Raw genomic sequence first — 15516 nt, 5'->3', positions numbered from 1 at the left:
CATGTCAGGGAAGTGAGTTGGCTTTGAATGCACCATATGCATGCCCTCCCTGACATACACTCTTCTTCACTGGCAGCGAATCATCAACAGAACAGCTAGGCAGTGTACATAGGGACTTTGGGTAATATAAGTGTTGTCCCACCAGTATATCTGTCTCTGTCATGAAGTATCACTTACACTGCTCTCAAGACCCCTCAGCCAGCTTTATGGTAAGTATGGGGTTGCACTACAGTGGTATCTCAGGTTACAGACGCTTCAGGTCACAGACTCTGATAACCCAAAAATAGTACCTCAGGTTAAGATCTTTGCTTCAGGATGAGAACAGATATCGTGCTCCATCAGTGCGGTGATAGCGGGAGGCCCCATTAGCTAAAGTGGTAACTCAGGTTAAGAACAGTTTCAGGTTAAGGACAAACCTCTGGAACGAATTAAGTTCTTAACCTGAGGTACCACTGTATATACACTAGGTAGCCAGCATATCAAAAAAACCTCTGTTTATTGATTTAACCCATTTATGCTGTACTCATCACAAAACTTTCCTCAGATGGCTTACAGTATAAATGTACAGGTGCAAGTATGCACCAGTCATAATCTAAAGCAGCTTAAAACAACCATGACAATAGGAACAGCAGTAGATAAGAAGGCAGCAGAACACCAGACAGGAGAGAAAAAATAGTGTCAAATGCCTGAGAGTATAAAGAGGTCTTTACCTGGCACTGAAATGACACCAAGGTTGAAACATACTTAATGGAACTAACCCTTTCCTCAAACAGAGTCTAGATTGCTAGTCTCACATAGGACCTTAGGGGCCAGTTTTTATGTTAGAGGGGTGACATGGTTGCTTCCCTTGCATCCACTCCCCACTTGCTCTATCCCACATGACTGCCCCATTTCCACTGCTACTTTCTGTCTTACCAGCAAGGCCGGGGAGCTGTCCAGCAGAGTCGGGGCATGAGCCTCTAGAAAGGTTTCCAAAGTAGCTGTCCAACCAAGAAATGCCACAGAACTGGGTGCTGAGTAGAGTGACATTTTGTATCAGCATTAGCTTGGCACCAACTCATCATCCTTATAGCTGCTGCACCCTTTTGTAAAGCATCAGCAGGGCTCTGATCCAATAAACTTGCTGGTTTTTACATCATTCTTCAAACAGGTCTCAGGATGTGAGGGCCCATTCTGCTAGATACTTGCACTGTGCTGCTGGTCCATCTGCTCAGAGAAAAGTTATGTGTTGAACATTCATGTCTGAATACAAATCCTTGCGTTCAACTGCCTGGGTTCAACTGCTGGCAATGTGGCCCATATGATCCTTTGATTATCCCTGGTTGGCAGCTCAAAACTGCTGTTTTGCTTTGTAATTATCTATGGCGTTCAAAAAAGGGTGCCTCCAGACTGTCAGTATTTTGCAGTATTTTGCAGGAATGATTCAAGTAGATACTAGAACTTTGGGTTTGTGCAACTGAAAGTTCTCTGTCACCCTAACACAACAAAACCAATTTTAAAAAGGACCTTTTTCATTTTGGAAAGCAACAGGGAAAGGCATTTAATAGTGAAGGATGAACAAATGATTAACAGGAAGACCTATAAACACCCCACAAGCAAATCAGGATGAATCCATACTCAATAAAAAATGGACATAGTCTAAAACAGGATGAATGCTGAACAAACAGTTCATCAGGAAGAGCCTAAAGTCTATTGGAAGATGTAACATGAATAGCCACTAGGCCATTACTGCTTTGCCGTACCTTACCTTATTCTAATATTAGGCAGCTTTTAATGGAGCCTTAAAGGGCTGCTGATTTTTCAGTTCATGGTTTAGAATAGTAGAGCAGGATACAAGGAGCATAAAGGCTTATTGCGTTGTGCCTGGGATGACATGGGAAGGTAGCTTCTCATTATGTGATTAAACCCTATGTTACCACCCGTTTGCTTCCTCATGTTACAGGCATCACATGGTAAAAACATGTTATTTTCAGTCCTCTGAATCAAACCATGGAAGCCTACAGGATCACCAAAATGGGAGTGTTTTTAGTCTTTACAAATTGCAGAGTAATATATAATTACTTGGGGGATCTTTTCATTGCACCCAGAATTAGTTTAAATGGTTGCAGAAACAAAAACATTTAGTCGGAGAGGAATTGAAGACCAACCTTTTATTTTTAGCCTACAATTTGATATTCTTAAATGACTCTCTGCTTCCAAGTAATTTCTTCAGTTAGAGTGCCTGGGGTTGGCAGAGATGTCTCATCTGCTTAAGTAATATTGGTGAAGCACAGAGCTATAAAACAGAAAGGGGAGGAAATGACAAGACGTAAAAGGTAATAGGGTTTTAAAAATAAAAAAATAAAAAGTGGGTTTGCTTTTATTTGTTAAAAGATCCCACCCACCAATATATTTCTCATGCTGCACAATGCTATGCATACCTACTCAAAAGTAAGCCCCACTGATTTCAGTGAGACTCACTTCCAAGGAATGGTGTGTAAGATTGCTGCCATACTTGTTTTCTTAATCCAAATGATGGTAATCTTGTGCTACATAACAAATTAAGATGAAGAAAGTTGAGGAATATAGGGTTATTTTAAGCAACTGTTATTTTCCAATCCTGTGGTTGTCAATTAAAACACAGCGGGGTCTACATGGAATCAGAGTGCCCTGAAATGCTTAATATGTAGAATGAAATCCAACATCACCAGCCTTTCAGAAAACAGAATTAATCCTTGCTGCCTAATATGTGCTCTGTGCATATTGTGATGTTCCTCAGCAACCAACACAACCCTCGGTGTTAGCTCTACTCACTCTTTACAAGGGATTTAATAAGAACATAATTCATACAAACCCTTCTGTAATGCTACTAGTAGCAGCCCATATGGAAAAAACAAACCTCCTCAAAAGTTGGCAAAATAGAATAAGACATCACAGCCCTCACATTGCACTACAAACAAACAGGATCTAAAAAACTACTTAAACTTATAGAACAAAAAAGGAGAGAAGTAGACTCCCTAGAAATCAACAAAACAATGATAACATTTTATACTCTAAACAACGCTTCTATGAGTATGGAGGGAAAAACTCCAGACTATTAGCAAATAGGTGTAGGAAAAAAGTACTCAAAGCAAGCTGAGGTGAAGGAGGGCTTTTCCATAGCTAGTGGTGAAACTCAAGAGGATATGTTTTCTGAGACATGCTTTCCTTTCATTACATATGTTAATCAGCATAAGGATGTAACACATACTGCTGCTTCTCAAATATCCCTTTGCAATGATTTGCTGGTGCAAAATGTGTTTGCAGTTGGTGTTCCTGACTGGACCGTATAACATTAATGCTGCCATTTATTTATTGTTGTAAAACTTGTAGACTTGAAATGAGTGTATGTATTGTTTGTTTATTGTGATATTTTATACTTCAATAAATATTAGGCACATGGGTGCATGCATACACACACACATGCACATTATGTTTCATGTTGTGGTAGATCCATTAGAAAACCAACTTCTGCATGGATCCCACATGTTCAAATTTCAGACAATATAAATGAAGAAATTATTCATGTCTCAATTGCCATCTCATCTCCTTTTCTGATGTATCCTTTCCTACTTTGTGGAATAACTTTATAATAAATAAACCACTTTCCTTCAGCTGGAACCTGAGGCAGAGAGGGAGTTCAGATGGGAAGCCAACTGTTATTTGAAAATATGTGCTTGCTGTGACCTCAGCCCTCCCCTTCCCCTCTGCCAAGGGTCTTTAAACTGTGAAGAGAGCCATTGGGCAATAGGAATGTCTACAGGGTAGCTGTCCTATGGCCTACAGTGGGTGTGGGGAACTTTGGCCCTCCAGATGTTGCTGAACAACAACTCTCATCACCCCTAGCCATTTACCATGCATGCTGGGGCTGATGGGAGTCGTACTTCAGCAACATCCAAAGAGCCAAAGGTTCTCCACACCTAATCTAAGGCAATGACTGCTGCCTGGGTCCTTTTGCCCACTGTGGCTGGAGCCATGGTAAGGAGAAAAGGCAGAATGAAGGTTAACAGTGATTGGCGATGGAGTCAATGGGTGGGATGATGGGAAGAAGGTAAAGGAAGGGAGCAATTGCAAGGGGTAAGAAGGAGTTGATGGAGGTCCAAGAGAAGAGGAGGAAGCTAAGCACAATTTGGCAGGTGGGGGGGAGGTACATGGAGGGAGGACTGAACACAAATGATGAACACAGGAAACTTCCTTGTACTGAGTGACACCATTGGGCCATTTAACCCAGTTTTGTCAACACTGACTAGCAGTGACTCTTCCAAGGTAAGCGAGAACCTGTAACCTGTGTTATAGTCCCTCTGTGAATAATGGCTGTGGTGTGCTGTGATTGGGTGCTGAGTTCCACCATTTCATCTGCTCCATCGTGGCAGAGTTAGCACCAGTGCTATTTCCCCCCTTCTCTCATTGAAATTATTGTGAGGTAAATTTGTGGTGCCATCAGTGGAAGGTATCTCTGTGGATTGAAGGAGCATAGGATGTGTTCCTCCACCGGGGTGTCAACTATAGGAGGTGGAAGGGGCTTTGGCCCCCTTAATATGTGTGGACAGAGAGCCAAGCACCCCCAATATTGAGGGAGCCACCATGTCCTGCCACCGCTGGGAGAGTGCTTACGCACCAGGCAGGGGTGAGACGTATCATGTGACCTTGAGCCCCCTCATTGTGGGAGGCAGGTCAGTGACCCTGTCCTCCACTTTGCTGCCCACATCCTTCCCATTACTCCACCCCATTTCATCCCCTTTGCCAGTATATCTGTGGTGTTCTGCCAGGATATATGTGTTGGCCATGGCTTATCTGCCGTTCTGCCAGTGTAGGTTATATTGTGGATACATCTGGCTTCAGGTCATGTCTTTCTTTTATAAAACCTTATAAGCTTGATTCCACCTGATCCATTTATATTGAAGTAATTTGTGCAGATCCTTTTATTATGAACCATAAAAGCTTGCTTACCTGAATAATAATCAGATAAATTCAATACAGTATTGGAAAGTTTTTACTTACAAACAAACAAACAAACAAACAAACAAACACACAAACAAATAAAAAGTGGGATTAAAACAAACAAATAAATTATAAAATTTCTTCCTTGTTCTATGACTGGCAGGATTTTTGAGGAAAGAAAATAGTCTAAAATATTCTTCAGGTTTCTGTCTCACTCTTTTCTTATTTGTTACAGTTTATCATGCTGACATATATCTTCATGCTGGCCTGGTTGGGCGTTACAGCGTTCACGTCTCTGCCTGTTTACATGTACTTCAACATGTGGACTATTTGCAAAAACACCACCCTAGTGGAAGGGGCAAACCTCTGCTTGGACCTCCGTCAATTTGGTAAGTGAATGACTTGTGGATCAGTTTTATCAATTCCCCCCCCAAACCTCATTAAAATGCTTGCATCACTTTTAGAAATACTAGATCAAACATCTAGTCAGCAAATGAAATGAACACATTTTAGTCAGCTTTGCTTGCAGGTGCAGGAGATAGTATTTGTGGACACGATGATGACAGCTTGTAAATTGTACACATAGTCCCTTTTCAGATTTCATGCTAAGCCAAATTGTAGAACTATGTGTGTTAGTAGCAATGAGCCTTGAGCTTCTCTTACTATGCAAGGATAAAATTAAAATATATTGCAGTTTTAAATAAACTACAGTTTCTTTTACATCCAAACAAACCATAGTTTAATGAGAGTTTTAAAACTTCTAATATCTTGCCCATGGTCACAGCAGTGGAGGGGCAGGAGGGAAGGAATACATGAATCCAAGGCTCGTTCTTGCTTGTACACATAATGCTAACTCATGGTTTAGTCTTACAGCCAAACTGGCCCACAATCTTTCTTACTATTGAGTGCCAGACAATTATGGCTGAGCCCTTTATTAGCTGAGGTTATTAGAGCATCATTCATGAAGGACAAGAAGCTGGGTGGTCCCAGATTGGTAGTGGTGGTTTGGCCACCACTGATGATACCCACTTCTTCATCTTCTCATTCACATCTTGGTACTGACTTGGTATCTTCTGGACATAATTCCTGATAATGCTGTTTTTCATTTGCCAAGTCCCAAATGGCTTGAGCCATACATATAGTCCACGTTCTTCCTTAAGTTCAAGTGCATCCTTTAGAGAAAGTGAGACCACATGGTGAGTTTGATTAGTATGTGGAGAGAAATGCATGGTGGCTTCCTCCCAACTATTATACTTGCTTCTCTCTAATGAAGCATCAAAATCTCAGCCTGGCTGGGGTGACCTTTAGTGGTCATAGTTAAGCTAAGCTCATAAATGTTTCATAATATTTTAGATATGAATGCATTATTTTATATTGCTGGTTAATTGTTTAGCGCTTTTATTAGCATAGGCTGGGGCACCAGCTATGACCCTATCTGGAGAGAGCTTGCCTCAGTTATCTTTGCCAGGGTAATCCCATGTCCAGACTACTGTAATGGGTTGTACATGGCACTGCCTTTGAAAACAGCCCCCAAAGATCAAGTAAGTTTTTATTATGTCTGAGAGACTCTTAAAGGGAGTGGTGTTATATGAGCATATAATGCTGCTGCCGCACCATCCTCACTGGCTCTTAGCCTATTTCCAGGTCCAGTTTGAGGTTCTGGTTTTGACCTGTGTGCTTATATGTTTCCTGACTGGGACCATAAGAACTTCTCAAAGCAAGGTGTGCTGGGTGGCTTTGGGAAGCAGAGCCTTTTTAGCAAGAGTAGTCCACCTGTGGAATCTGCTCAAGACAGAGGCTGGTCTGGTACTTAGGTTGCTGTGATTACGATACCAAGCAAAGGCATCCTTGTTGTGAGCCATTCTGACAACTTCATTACATAATGGCCTAAATACCATAAATAAATGTGTTTACAAACCCTTATTGTGTGCCTATGATACATAAAAAATGTATTTAGGCTTGCCGGAGACAAGGGCGCCCAATTTAAGGGCCCAGAAACAAACTGACTCTGAATTGTTCTCCTATTTCCATGTTACCAAATAGCTTTTTATCCTTTCATGTTAAAAACAATCTGAGCCCATGTCTGAGTGCATTAAATGTGTGTCAACAGCTCACCGAGTCTTTAATCCATTACAGGAATTGTAACAATTGGAGAAGAAAAGAAGATTTGCACAATGTCTGAAAATTTCCTAAGGATGTGTGAATCTACTGAGGTAAGCGAAAGTATGAAAAGTTTGGTCATTGTGGAAAGAAGGAGCTCACACATTTCCACTCCTTTCACACTTTAAGGGAATAATTTCATGCTTTAATCTGGAATGCTCCCTTGTCATGAGCCCAGTTTACTTGCAGTTTATAGCAGTTTAAGGTTCACAGATACCACCATTGCTCCATTTATAGAAGTCCAGTTGATTTCTTCAGAATACCAATATCAAGAAAATAATTTACATTACTTTAACATGTGATGCATGGTGCTGCCTCAGAAAAAAGAAACTGTGGTCTGTATACAGAATATGGCTGCAGGAGTACTAACTGGCATTGAGTGCTATTAGCATTGGAGGCCAATACTTCATCACCTTCATTGGCTCCCAGTCTGCTTCCAGGCCCAATTCAAAAAGCTTATTTTTTGACCCATAAAGCTCTTCAGTGATTTGGAATGACCTTGGAGCTTCCTTCCTGTGGAGAAAATGGCAGCTCAAAATGATTAAACAGGCATTTGGAAGAGGTCTATGAGTGGGAATGGCCATTTTTGACTCTGCTGCTGGGTGTATTTTTTTTATTAAAAAAAACCCAGTTTAATATGATTACAATGATCAAACTCCTTGTCCTAGTATGTGCGTTCACTGCCCTGGGAATCCTAGAAGATGAAGTGTGGGTTATAAATATAAATAATAAATAAATACCTGAAAGACCACCTCTTCCCATATGTACCTACCTGAGCCCTGAGGTAATCAATGGAGGCTCTTTCCCAAGTTCCCTCACAAGCTGAGATACAAGCAAGAAAGAGCCATCTCATCAGTTGCCTCTCAGTTAAGAAATGCTCTCCCCCGCAAGGCCTGTCTAGCAACTCCATTAATACATTTCTAGCACCAAGCAAATACCTTTTACCCTCACATTCTTTTTAATGGCTTGATGTGGCTGGTCTTCCTGGAACTTCTACATAGGGTTTTCCTCCTTTATTTACTGTTTTTATGTTCTTGTAGCTCTCTGTTTTATCCTGATGTTTTAGCACTGTGGTATTTAATTATATCGTTTTCAACTTCGCGGTTTTATATTGTTTTAAAAGTTGCCCAGCGAATGGCAGGTATGGGGCGACACAGGGAGATAATTAACAGATAAATAAATACTGAGATGGTACTTGCATAGTGGTACTTGCAAAATGTGACCTTACTATTGGTATTATTTGAACGTCACCCCTAGAGCAACATTAATGGAGTAGCACAGAAATAAAATGAATGAATGAATGTTGGGCTGCTTAATCCATGCATGGCAGTGCAGCAGCACCTGGGCTTTATTATTAGCATCCTCAATTTGCAACTTGTTTCCCTTGTTCCATTTGCAGCTGAACATGACATTCCATTTGTTTATTGTGGCACTTGCTGGGGCTGGAGCCGCAGTCATCGCTATGGTAAGATATAGAAACCTTTCCCTTGGTGGTAAAAGTCACAATGAATATAAGGGATGCTTGCTCTCTAAATCGAATAATATTAAATGCAATGAGCAAGAGCTTTAAGTCCTGTCATCCAAGTATTTTTTTGAAAGAGAAGAGCATATCCCACCTCATTTTATCCTCACAACAACCTGTGAAGTAGCTTAGGATGAAAGCTTGATCCAATAAGCTTCATGGCTAAGTAGGGATTTGAACCCAAGTCACTTTGGTCCTAGTGTGACACTCTGATCTGCTTAATTTCTATGGCTTTTTGGAATTCAGAGATCATCTGTAGTATCTCTTCTTCAGTATGCATATGGACCTTTTTGCATTTTTCTGAACAAACAAGCAAACAAAAATACAAGGGTAACAGATGTACAAAATAAAATATGAAAAATCTGTTCCGATGACTGACAAACAAATTCCAATTTTAATACTGCCAAAATGTAACCATTAAAAAGAAGAAGTTAGGCATGCTTATAGTTTTGCAGAAGTGCATGGCTATTGTTTGGTACAGGAACAGAAACCAAAACTTCTGACTTTTTTCAACCTGGGAAACATAATGGTTATCAGCAATTTGTACAGCCCTTGTTGTATTGAAATAACAAGTCTGGAATAAGAAGAAAAACCAATATAGTAAGGACATGTTCCTAGTGGAGCCAGAGGTCCCCAGCACACTGCTAGCTCTATTAAACTCAATGTGTTATGATGTGGTTATGGTATCCCATACCCAACCTGGTATGGTATCAGCCATACCCAACCTGGTTCACTCCAGGCACTTTGACTACAACCCTCATCAGTTCTAGGCAGTATATGATGGTTGGGGCTGATGGGAATTGTAGTCCAAAATGTCTGGAGGGTTCCAAGTCCGCACATGCTGTGAAACCCTGAGTTTTGAGGGGTTTTCCCCCCTGTCTTCCCACTTTTTCCCTTTTCCATTGTGTGTTGTTTGTTTATTTGCTTGAATGCAAGCCTGTGGATAGGGAGTGTCTTGTTTTGATTTCGTGTAAGCTGCTCTGGGAGCCTTTTTGGCTGAAAAGCGGGGATACAAATGCTCTAATTAATTAATTAATATCAATCTTCAATTGTTCATCTGCCAACTGTTCACAGATTATATCTGGATTCAGTTTAATTTCTGAAATCTCTTCTTCTAACGGTGAAATAATGTGGGGTTTCCTGTTGTGAAGCAAAGAGGTGCTGCGTTATGCTCCTGCGTTATGCTCCTGCAACAATTGCACCAAAACTACCTTTCATTTTCCAAAAGATAGTGATAAAGCTCTTGCATGTTTTATACAAATCTGAACTTGTCTACTTCTTTAGTTTCCATAGTGACAAGATTGGTTTTTCAGTGTCCTCTTGTCAAAAATGGCTGTCTTCCTGTTCTGTGGCTGTTGAATGTGTCTCGGTCATTGTTTAGACAGCAAATAGACAGCAGCATGGTTGGTTGGACAGAACTTGGAGCTTTGGAACACACATTAATCTTTCTTGCTCAAGCCCCCATACTTGATTTAGCTACCTCTGCAGACCAGAACAAAGATTAATTAATACTTCAAAGCAGCTCCTTCTTTGAATGTGCAAAGCTGTGCAAATTCTTCTATCCATTATATGATATATTTAATTCATTTCCTCTTGGCTCTCCCAAAAGCAAGGCTGGTCAATACGCCATAAACCCTGAAATATAAGACAACATTTTCACTGTTTAATTTATCAAAGTATGTTCTCTCAACAAGTACTTTGGCACACAGAAATACTCCAAATCGTTCAGCTGACTGTGAGTACAGAGACTTGCCAATTGCAAGTAATTTCCAAAGGCTGCATTAAAAATGAATATTTTGGTTTGTATCCAATGTTATTCCTATGCAGACCCATTTAAATTAATAAACATGTGTCTGAGGAGCTATGCAGTCCTTGAACTAAGCAACAGGCCGCAACTCAGAGAAGCAGCTAAGCCATCACAGAAGGTAGCTGCCCTGACCTTATCTAACAAAGGTTGAGGTGGCTTCCTCATCCTCCAGAAATAACCACAGTCCCTTTCATATAGTCTTTCTTATCACCCCGTATAAAGAAGCAGTGCCGGGGACACTGATAAGTCAAGACTGTCACTGTCACACAACTCCTGTCACACTGTGTGGGAGTTTATACCACAAGGATGGAGTACCTTTGGTTGTCCTGATGTTGTTGGGATCTAATTCCCATCAGCCTTAGTCAGCATGCCCAGTGACTCCCCAACAGGTTTTATCTCAGTCAGGTAGGACAGCATCCTGAACTTTGTTGGAAAGGCTCAAGAGCTCCAGAGCTTGCTGGTTTCCAAAGCTTAGAAGGAGTTCCTTATTTGGACTTTTGACAACAAAGCAATGAAACCCTATGATGGTTTTTTGCAGTTTGTTTAAATTTTGGATTTATGCACTGAACTGCCCTGAGATATACGGGTATAGGACTGCATACAAATTTAATGAAAAAAATTAAAATCCAATGTGCAGATTTCAGCATGGAAACTGAAACCCACCCAATTCAGTTCTAATTTGTGTCCTACATGCCTCCTTTGAGTGATAGAGCCTGCCTTCTGATACAAGGCAGGTTTTTGTGCACAAACACTCTATAGACTTTTAACACTTGTAGTCATGCAAGTAGAGAAAAGAATGCTGTGGGAAGTGCCTTAGACTCAAATTCTACTAGCCCAGAAGATTAAATCAGTTTCTCATATAAAAACAAACAAACTCAGGCATCAACAATGTCTAAAAATAAGGAAAAGTGCCTTGCCTTGTATATATCCAGAAAGCCTTGACATGACACACTTAAGCTTTAGGGCAAGCTGCTCATAAAAGTGTAAAATTCAATTACACAGGAGCCTTTTAGTGACGGTGTTGTCCAGATGGAAGAGAAAACCCCACAAACCTCAAACTACCTGCTTGAAAGAAAAGGAGAGCTCAATCTTCTACACGTGGGCTTCTGTGATCCTGAAATTGACAGTCATTTCAGAACTAATTAGTGTAGATATGAGAATAAGTCTGCATAGTAGGATAAAGTTGCCTTGACTATGTGCCTGGCTTGTGGAGCATCACCTTCCTTCATGAAACCAAATGAATACTAGATCAAATGAAACTAGATCAATGTCATTCAGCATATAAGCATCTTTTCAAAATGCCTTGGCATTGTTTTAACTTCTGTCAAGCAGGAGGGCAGACTTGTCAATGAGAGCAGGGATAAGAAATGAGGAGAAATGGCAAGGGATACCATTATGGGAAGCAGAAAGACGATGACTAGGGCTGCATGAAATAGTTGAAAGTAGCATGCTGAAAATAAATTACCTTGCCAAAGATTAATGCTGTTCTGCTGCTTTTTGAAATCAGATTGTGCCTACAGCAGCTTCTTCCTCCTCTTCCTTGACCTTATTTGTCCAACTGGCTATAATGACCAGATGAACAGATATTGTCTGTTGTAGCACTGTGACATCATGAGCAGAATTGTTTGGATAACCACAGCCATTTGAATCAAAGAAAGTTGTGCAAATGAGGGTGAGCATAGTGGAAGCAAAGAAGGACACTTGTAAACAACATGGCAACAGACTGAATGTATTTGCAAGAAGTCACAGAAAACAGAGACTTGTGCAAACAAGCACATAATAAAGCATGGTCAATGCCCCCAATTTCTCTTCTGTCTGGAATACCATTTTGCTTAGCGAATATCATTGTCCCAGCCCAACCTTTCAACTCTCATCAGCCCCAGCCAGCCAGAGAAGTTTTGTAGGTATCAGGAAGGCAACGAGTTGGCAAAGGCTGTTCTAGCCAATTCTTCTCTTTTTAGGTAAGGGCTGGAATGTGGCAGAGTCCAATAGAATCTGGCTTGGTGTGATGAAATGTGAAATAAATGTGATGAAATTCCATGGCATCTCCCTCTCTCTCTCTCTCCCTCTCTCTCAGGTTCACTACCTTATGGTTCTGTCCGCCAACTGGGCCTATGTGAAAGATGCTTGCAGAATGCAGAAATATGAGGATATTAAGTCAAAGGAAGAGCAAGAGCTTCACGATATTCATTCTACCCGCTCTAAAGAGCGACTCAATGCATACACATAAGAAAAAACCTTGTCTTACTTTCTACCATTGAATGATTTGTTGTTTAACTAAAGGCCATCCATCTATCCATTAAAAAAACAAAACAAAATGAAAAGTGCTTCTCACAAAAGATAGCTAGGGTGACATCTACATCACCCCTGTACAATTCTTGGTTGCCCAGCACTTGGTTTTCCTAATTAGTTAATAGCTTGTGTGATCAGTCTCTACTACAAAGCTCCCGAAACAGCCCTTTCCCGTTAGATCAAGATTTTCTGTTAGATCAAGAATACTAACTACTGTCAAATACGGAGATGTGTTTGATTTTTTTTAAATCACTTTGTATGTGTTATGCATAACACCTTTTTGCATTGTTTCTTATATGTTTTTGAAAAGGAAAAAAAAGCTTTTTATACTTTTTAGTTTGGATTTTGGTAAGTACTTTAACTACAGGTATACTTCAAAGGGACCACGGTACATCACGTACAATTTCTAGAGGAGGCACACTGCTGACATTCCTTCAGATTTGGAAATCTCGCCAGGTGGACCGGTGGGCATCTTGACAGAGAGGGGTCCTGAGAACATTTTAAACAATCAAAGGTGCAATTTCTAAATTTGTAAGAGTAGGTAAAAAACAAAACAAAAGAAGTGCTTCTTATCTTTGTTAACATTGTATGATTCTTCTTCATGTACTTAACAGAGTATTCTTCTCTCTTATCAAAGTTCCATTGGTGGCTATTCATGTTTATATTGTGAGCATGCAGACCGTGGTGCTTGTAATGCATGGCCATTTGTCTTTTTCAAAGCGTATTACCTTCTGCGGTTACCTTCCAAGAGTCGCAGTGTATAGAACCAATGTTACATACAGCTATGCGTAGGTTTCTGCAGAATGATCGCTGTAATCCCACAATGGTTATGCTGAATTGAAGCTGTTCATGTGCCGATGTGAGCAATCGCTGCTTAGCTACATTTATGAAAGTGATATATCTATAATACAGCAACCTCTTAAAGAGTCAGAAGTCTTTTTACCTGCTTTAAAAATTTAAGTGGATTGCACCTGTCTGAACTATACATATACTGTATGTGATATATTTAAAGGAGGCTTCCATAAATGTAATAGCTTGGCTTGTAGCTTTCCTACACACATACTGGTTTACCTGTCTTATGTTAAAGTGAGGTTAATGGCTGCTACTGGACCTATTGTTTGGAAGTGTTAGTAATATATTTGAACCTTTATTTTGAGTAAGAAAATATTAAGAGAAAAGTCAGTAATGTTAATCTGAAAGAAGTACCTGTATTAAAAAGAAAAAAAGAAAAACCATACAAAAAAAGGGGGGACATCAGTATTATTGGACCAAAATTGGTGTTTTTAATTTTCTTTTTTCTTTTGCCTATTTCTAATGCTACAAGAATGCTGTAAAGTGTCTTTTAAAGTGATGTATCCTGACAAGACATTTTTGTCAGCGTTAAAAAAAAATCCTAGCTAGTTTTGTGCACTTATTGGACCATTGTGAATTCTCTCTCAGTGTAAGTGCATTTCTAATAAAAGTTCTTGAGTAAAACTCTTCTTTGTACTATTACTAGTCATGCATCATCAGTAATTTTTAACAATTCTTGTAGTAGGTAGAGGGTAATACTATAGTTACTTGTGGCATGTTTATGCATCAAGTAGTATTAGTTAATTTTGATTTTTTTTTAAATTATAATTTTTTAACTTTTTTTTTTACACTTTACTGTCTTACGGGGTCAACATTTTCTGATATGTGCAGTACCAGTATTTACAGTTCTGCAGAAACTATTATGAACCTCTTTCGATTCTATATTGTAGTGTTTCAGTTTTGTGTCTTAAAACAGTGTGATGATTTTTAAAACAGTGTCTTTTAAACTCCTGTAATGATGTTGATGCTTTTGGCTTTTCTCTGGTATTAGAGTTTGTATTTTCACAAAGAATGCTTTGTAGCAGGCATTACAATTAATCTGTTTTGTACATAAATGTGCCAACAGCTTGATGGTGGCGTTTTTGAAATGTAGAACCAAGTGCTTGCAAAAATGTAATAAATACACTTGTGTACTTTGTGTACTTATTAGTTGTCCGTGCTTCATTTTTCACCTTTTGATATAAAATTTTATGTATTGGAAATTTCAGAGGGGAAACGTGCTCTTGATAAGTTAATGTTTTCTTGTTTTTCAGAAGGAACATTTCCCAACCTGATTGTTCTGTCAAGAGTGTATTAAATCTAAAGGCTTTGCTTTCAGGTTTTAATGGAGCTTCATCAGAGCTCCAGTACTGGTCAGGTTTCCACCATTCCTTTTAATATCAGGGACAACTTTGCATGTACATCCTCAGGAGAGATTCCACAGGACTTAGGAGAGAACTTAGGATCCTAAAGTATCACCTTTGAGTTGGGATTGTGTTGTTCCTGCATTCTTCCTTCCTACTTATCTCAGGCACTTGTAGTCAGGGGCAGAGCATCCTGTTTCACCATTTGAGGCAAAATGGGCAATGCTCCCCTGCCTCTGCCACCACCTCTGCCAGCTGCAGAGAAACTGGTGAAATTTCGCACGCTCCATAAGATCTCACACGATTTTGGTGAGATCTCATTGGAAATCTGTATTGATGCTGGTGCCATTTCTCTGCCTGTGGCAGAGGCAGTGGGGCAGGTGAGGGTGCCACCTTGGAGGCTTCCGCTCCCTGAGGCAGTGGCCTCATCCCACCTAGTGGCTGTGCTTGTAGTGCCATCCTGTAGGCCATGCCAAGCAACTATGTCAAGTCCTTCAGAGGAATCTGCCTTTGGCTGAGATACCTCTCAACCAGTTCCTTTGAACTGCAAGTGGGGGAGTGTTGTTGTACTCAGATCCTGC

At 40.1% G+C, this 15516-nt stretch overlaps 1 protein-coding gene across 3 annotated transcripts in view; it reads left to right on the top strand.

Moving 5' to 3' along the window:
- The window catches only part of GPM6A (glycoprotein M6A), a 180966-nt gene extending 166228 nt beyond the window's left edge, over positions 1-14738 (top strand). For all 3 annotated transcript variants that reach the window (XM_081926215.1, XM_081926213.1, XM_081926214.1), the window contains 4 exons: positions 5195-5348; positions 7096-7172; positions 8519-8584; positions 12526-14738. In XM_081926215.1, coding sequence (XP_081782341.1) covers positions 5195-5348; positions 7096-7172; positions 8519-8584; positions 12526-12678 — 450 coding nt within the window. In that variant the 3' untranslated portion in view covers positions 12679-14738. The remainder of the gene's footprint in view (positions 1-5194; positions 5349-7095; positions 7173-8518; positions 8585-12525) is intronic.
- The last annotated feature ends 778 nt before the right edge of the window (positions 14739-15516 follow it).

The sequence above is a fragment of the Podarcis melisellensis genome, assembly GCF_964234715.1.
Source record: "Podarcis melisellensis genome assembly, chromosome: 9".
NCBI classification, from domain to species: domain Eukaryota; kingdom Metazoa; phylum Chordata; class Lepidosauria; order Squamata; family Lacertidae; genus Podarcis; species Podarcis melisellensis.
This window is presented reverse-complemented; position numbering and strand designations above follow the sequence as displayed.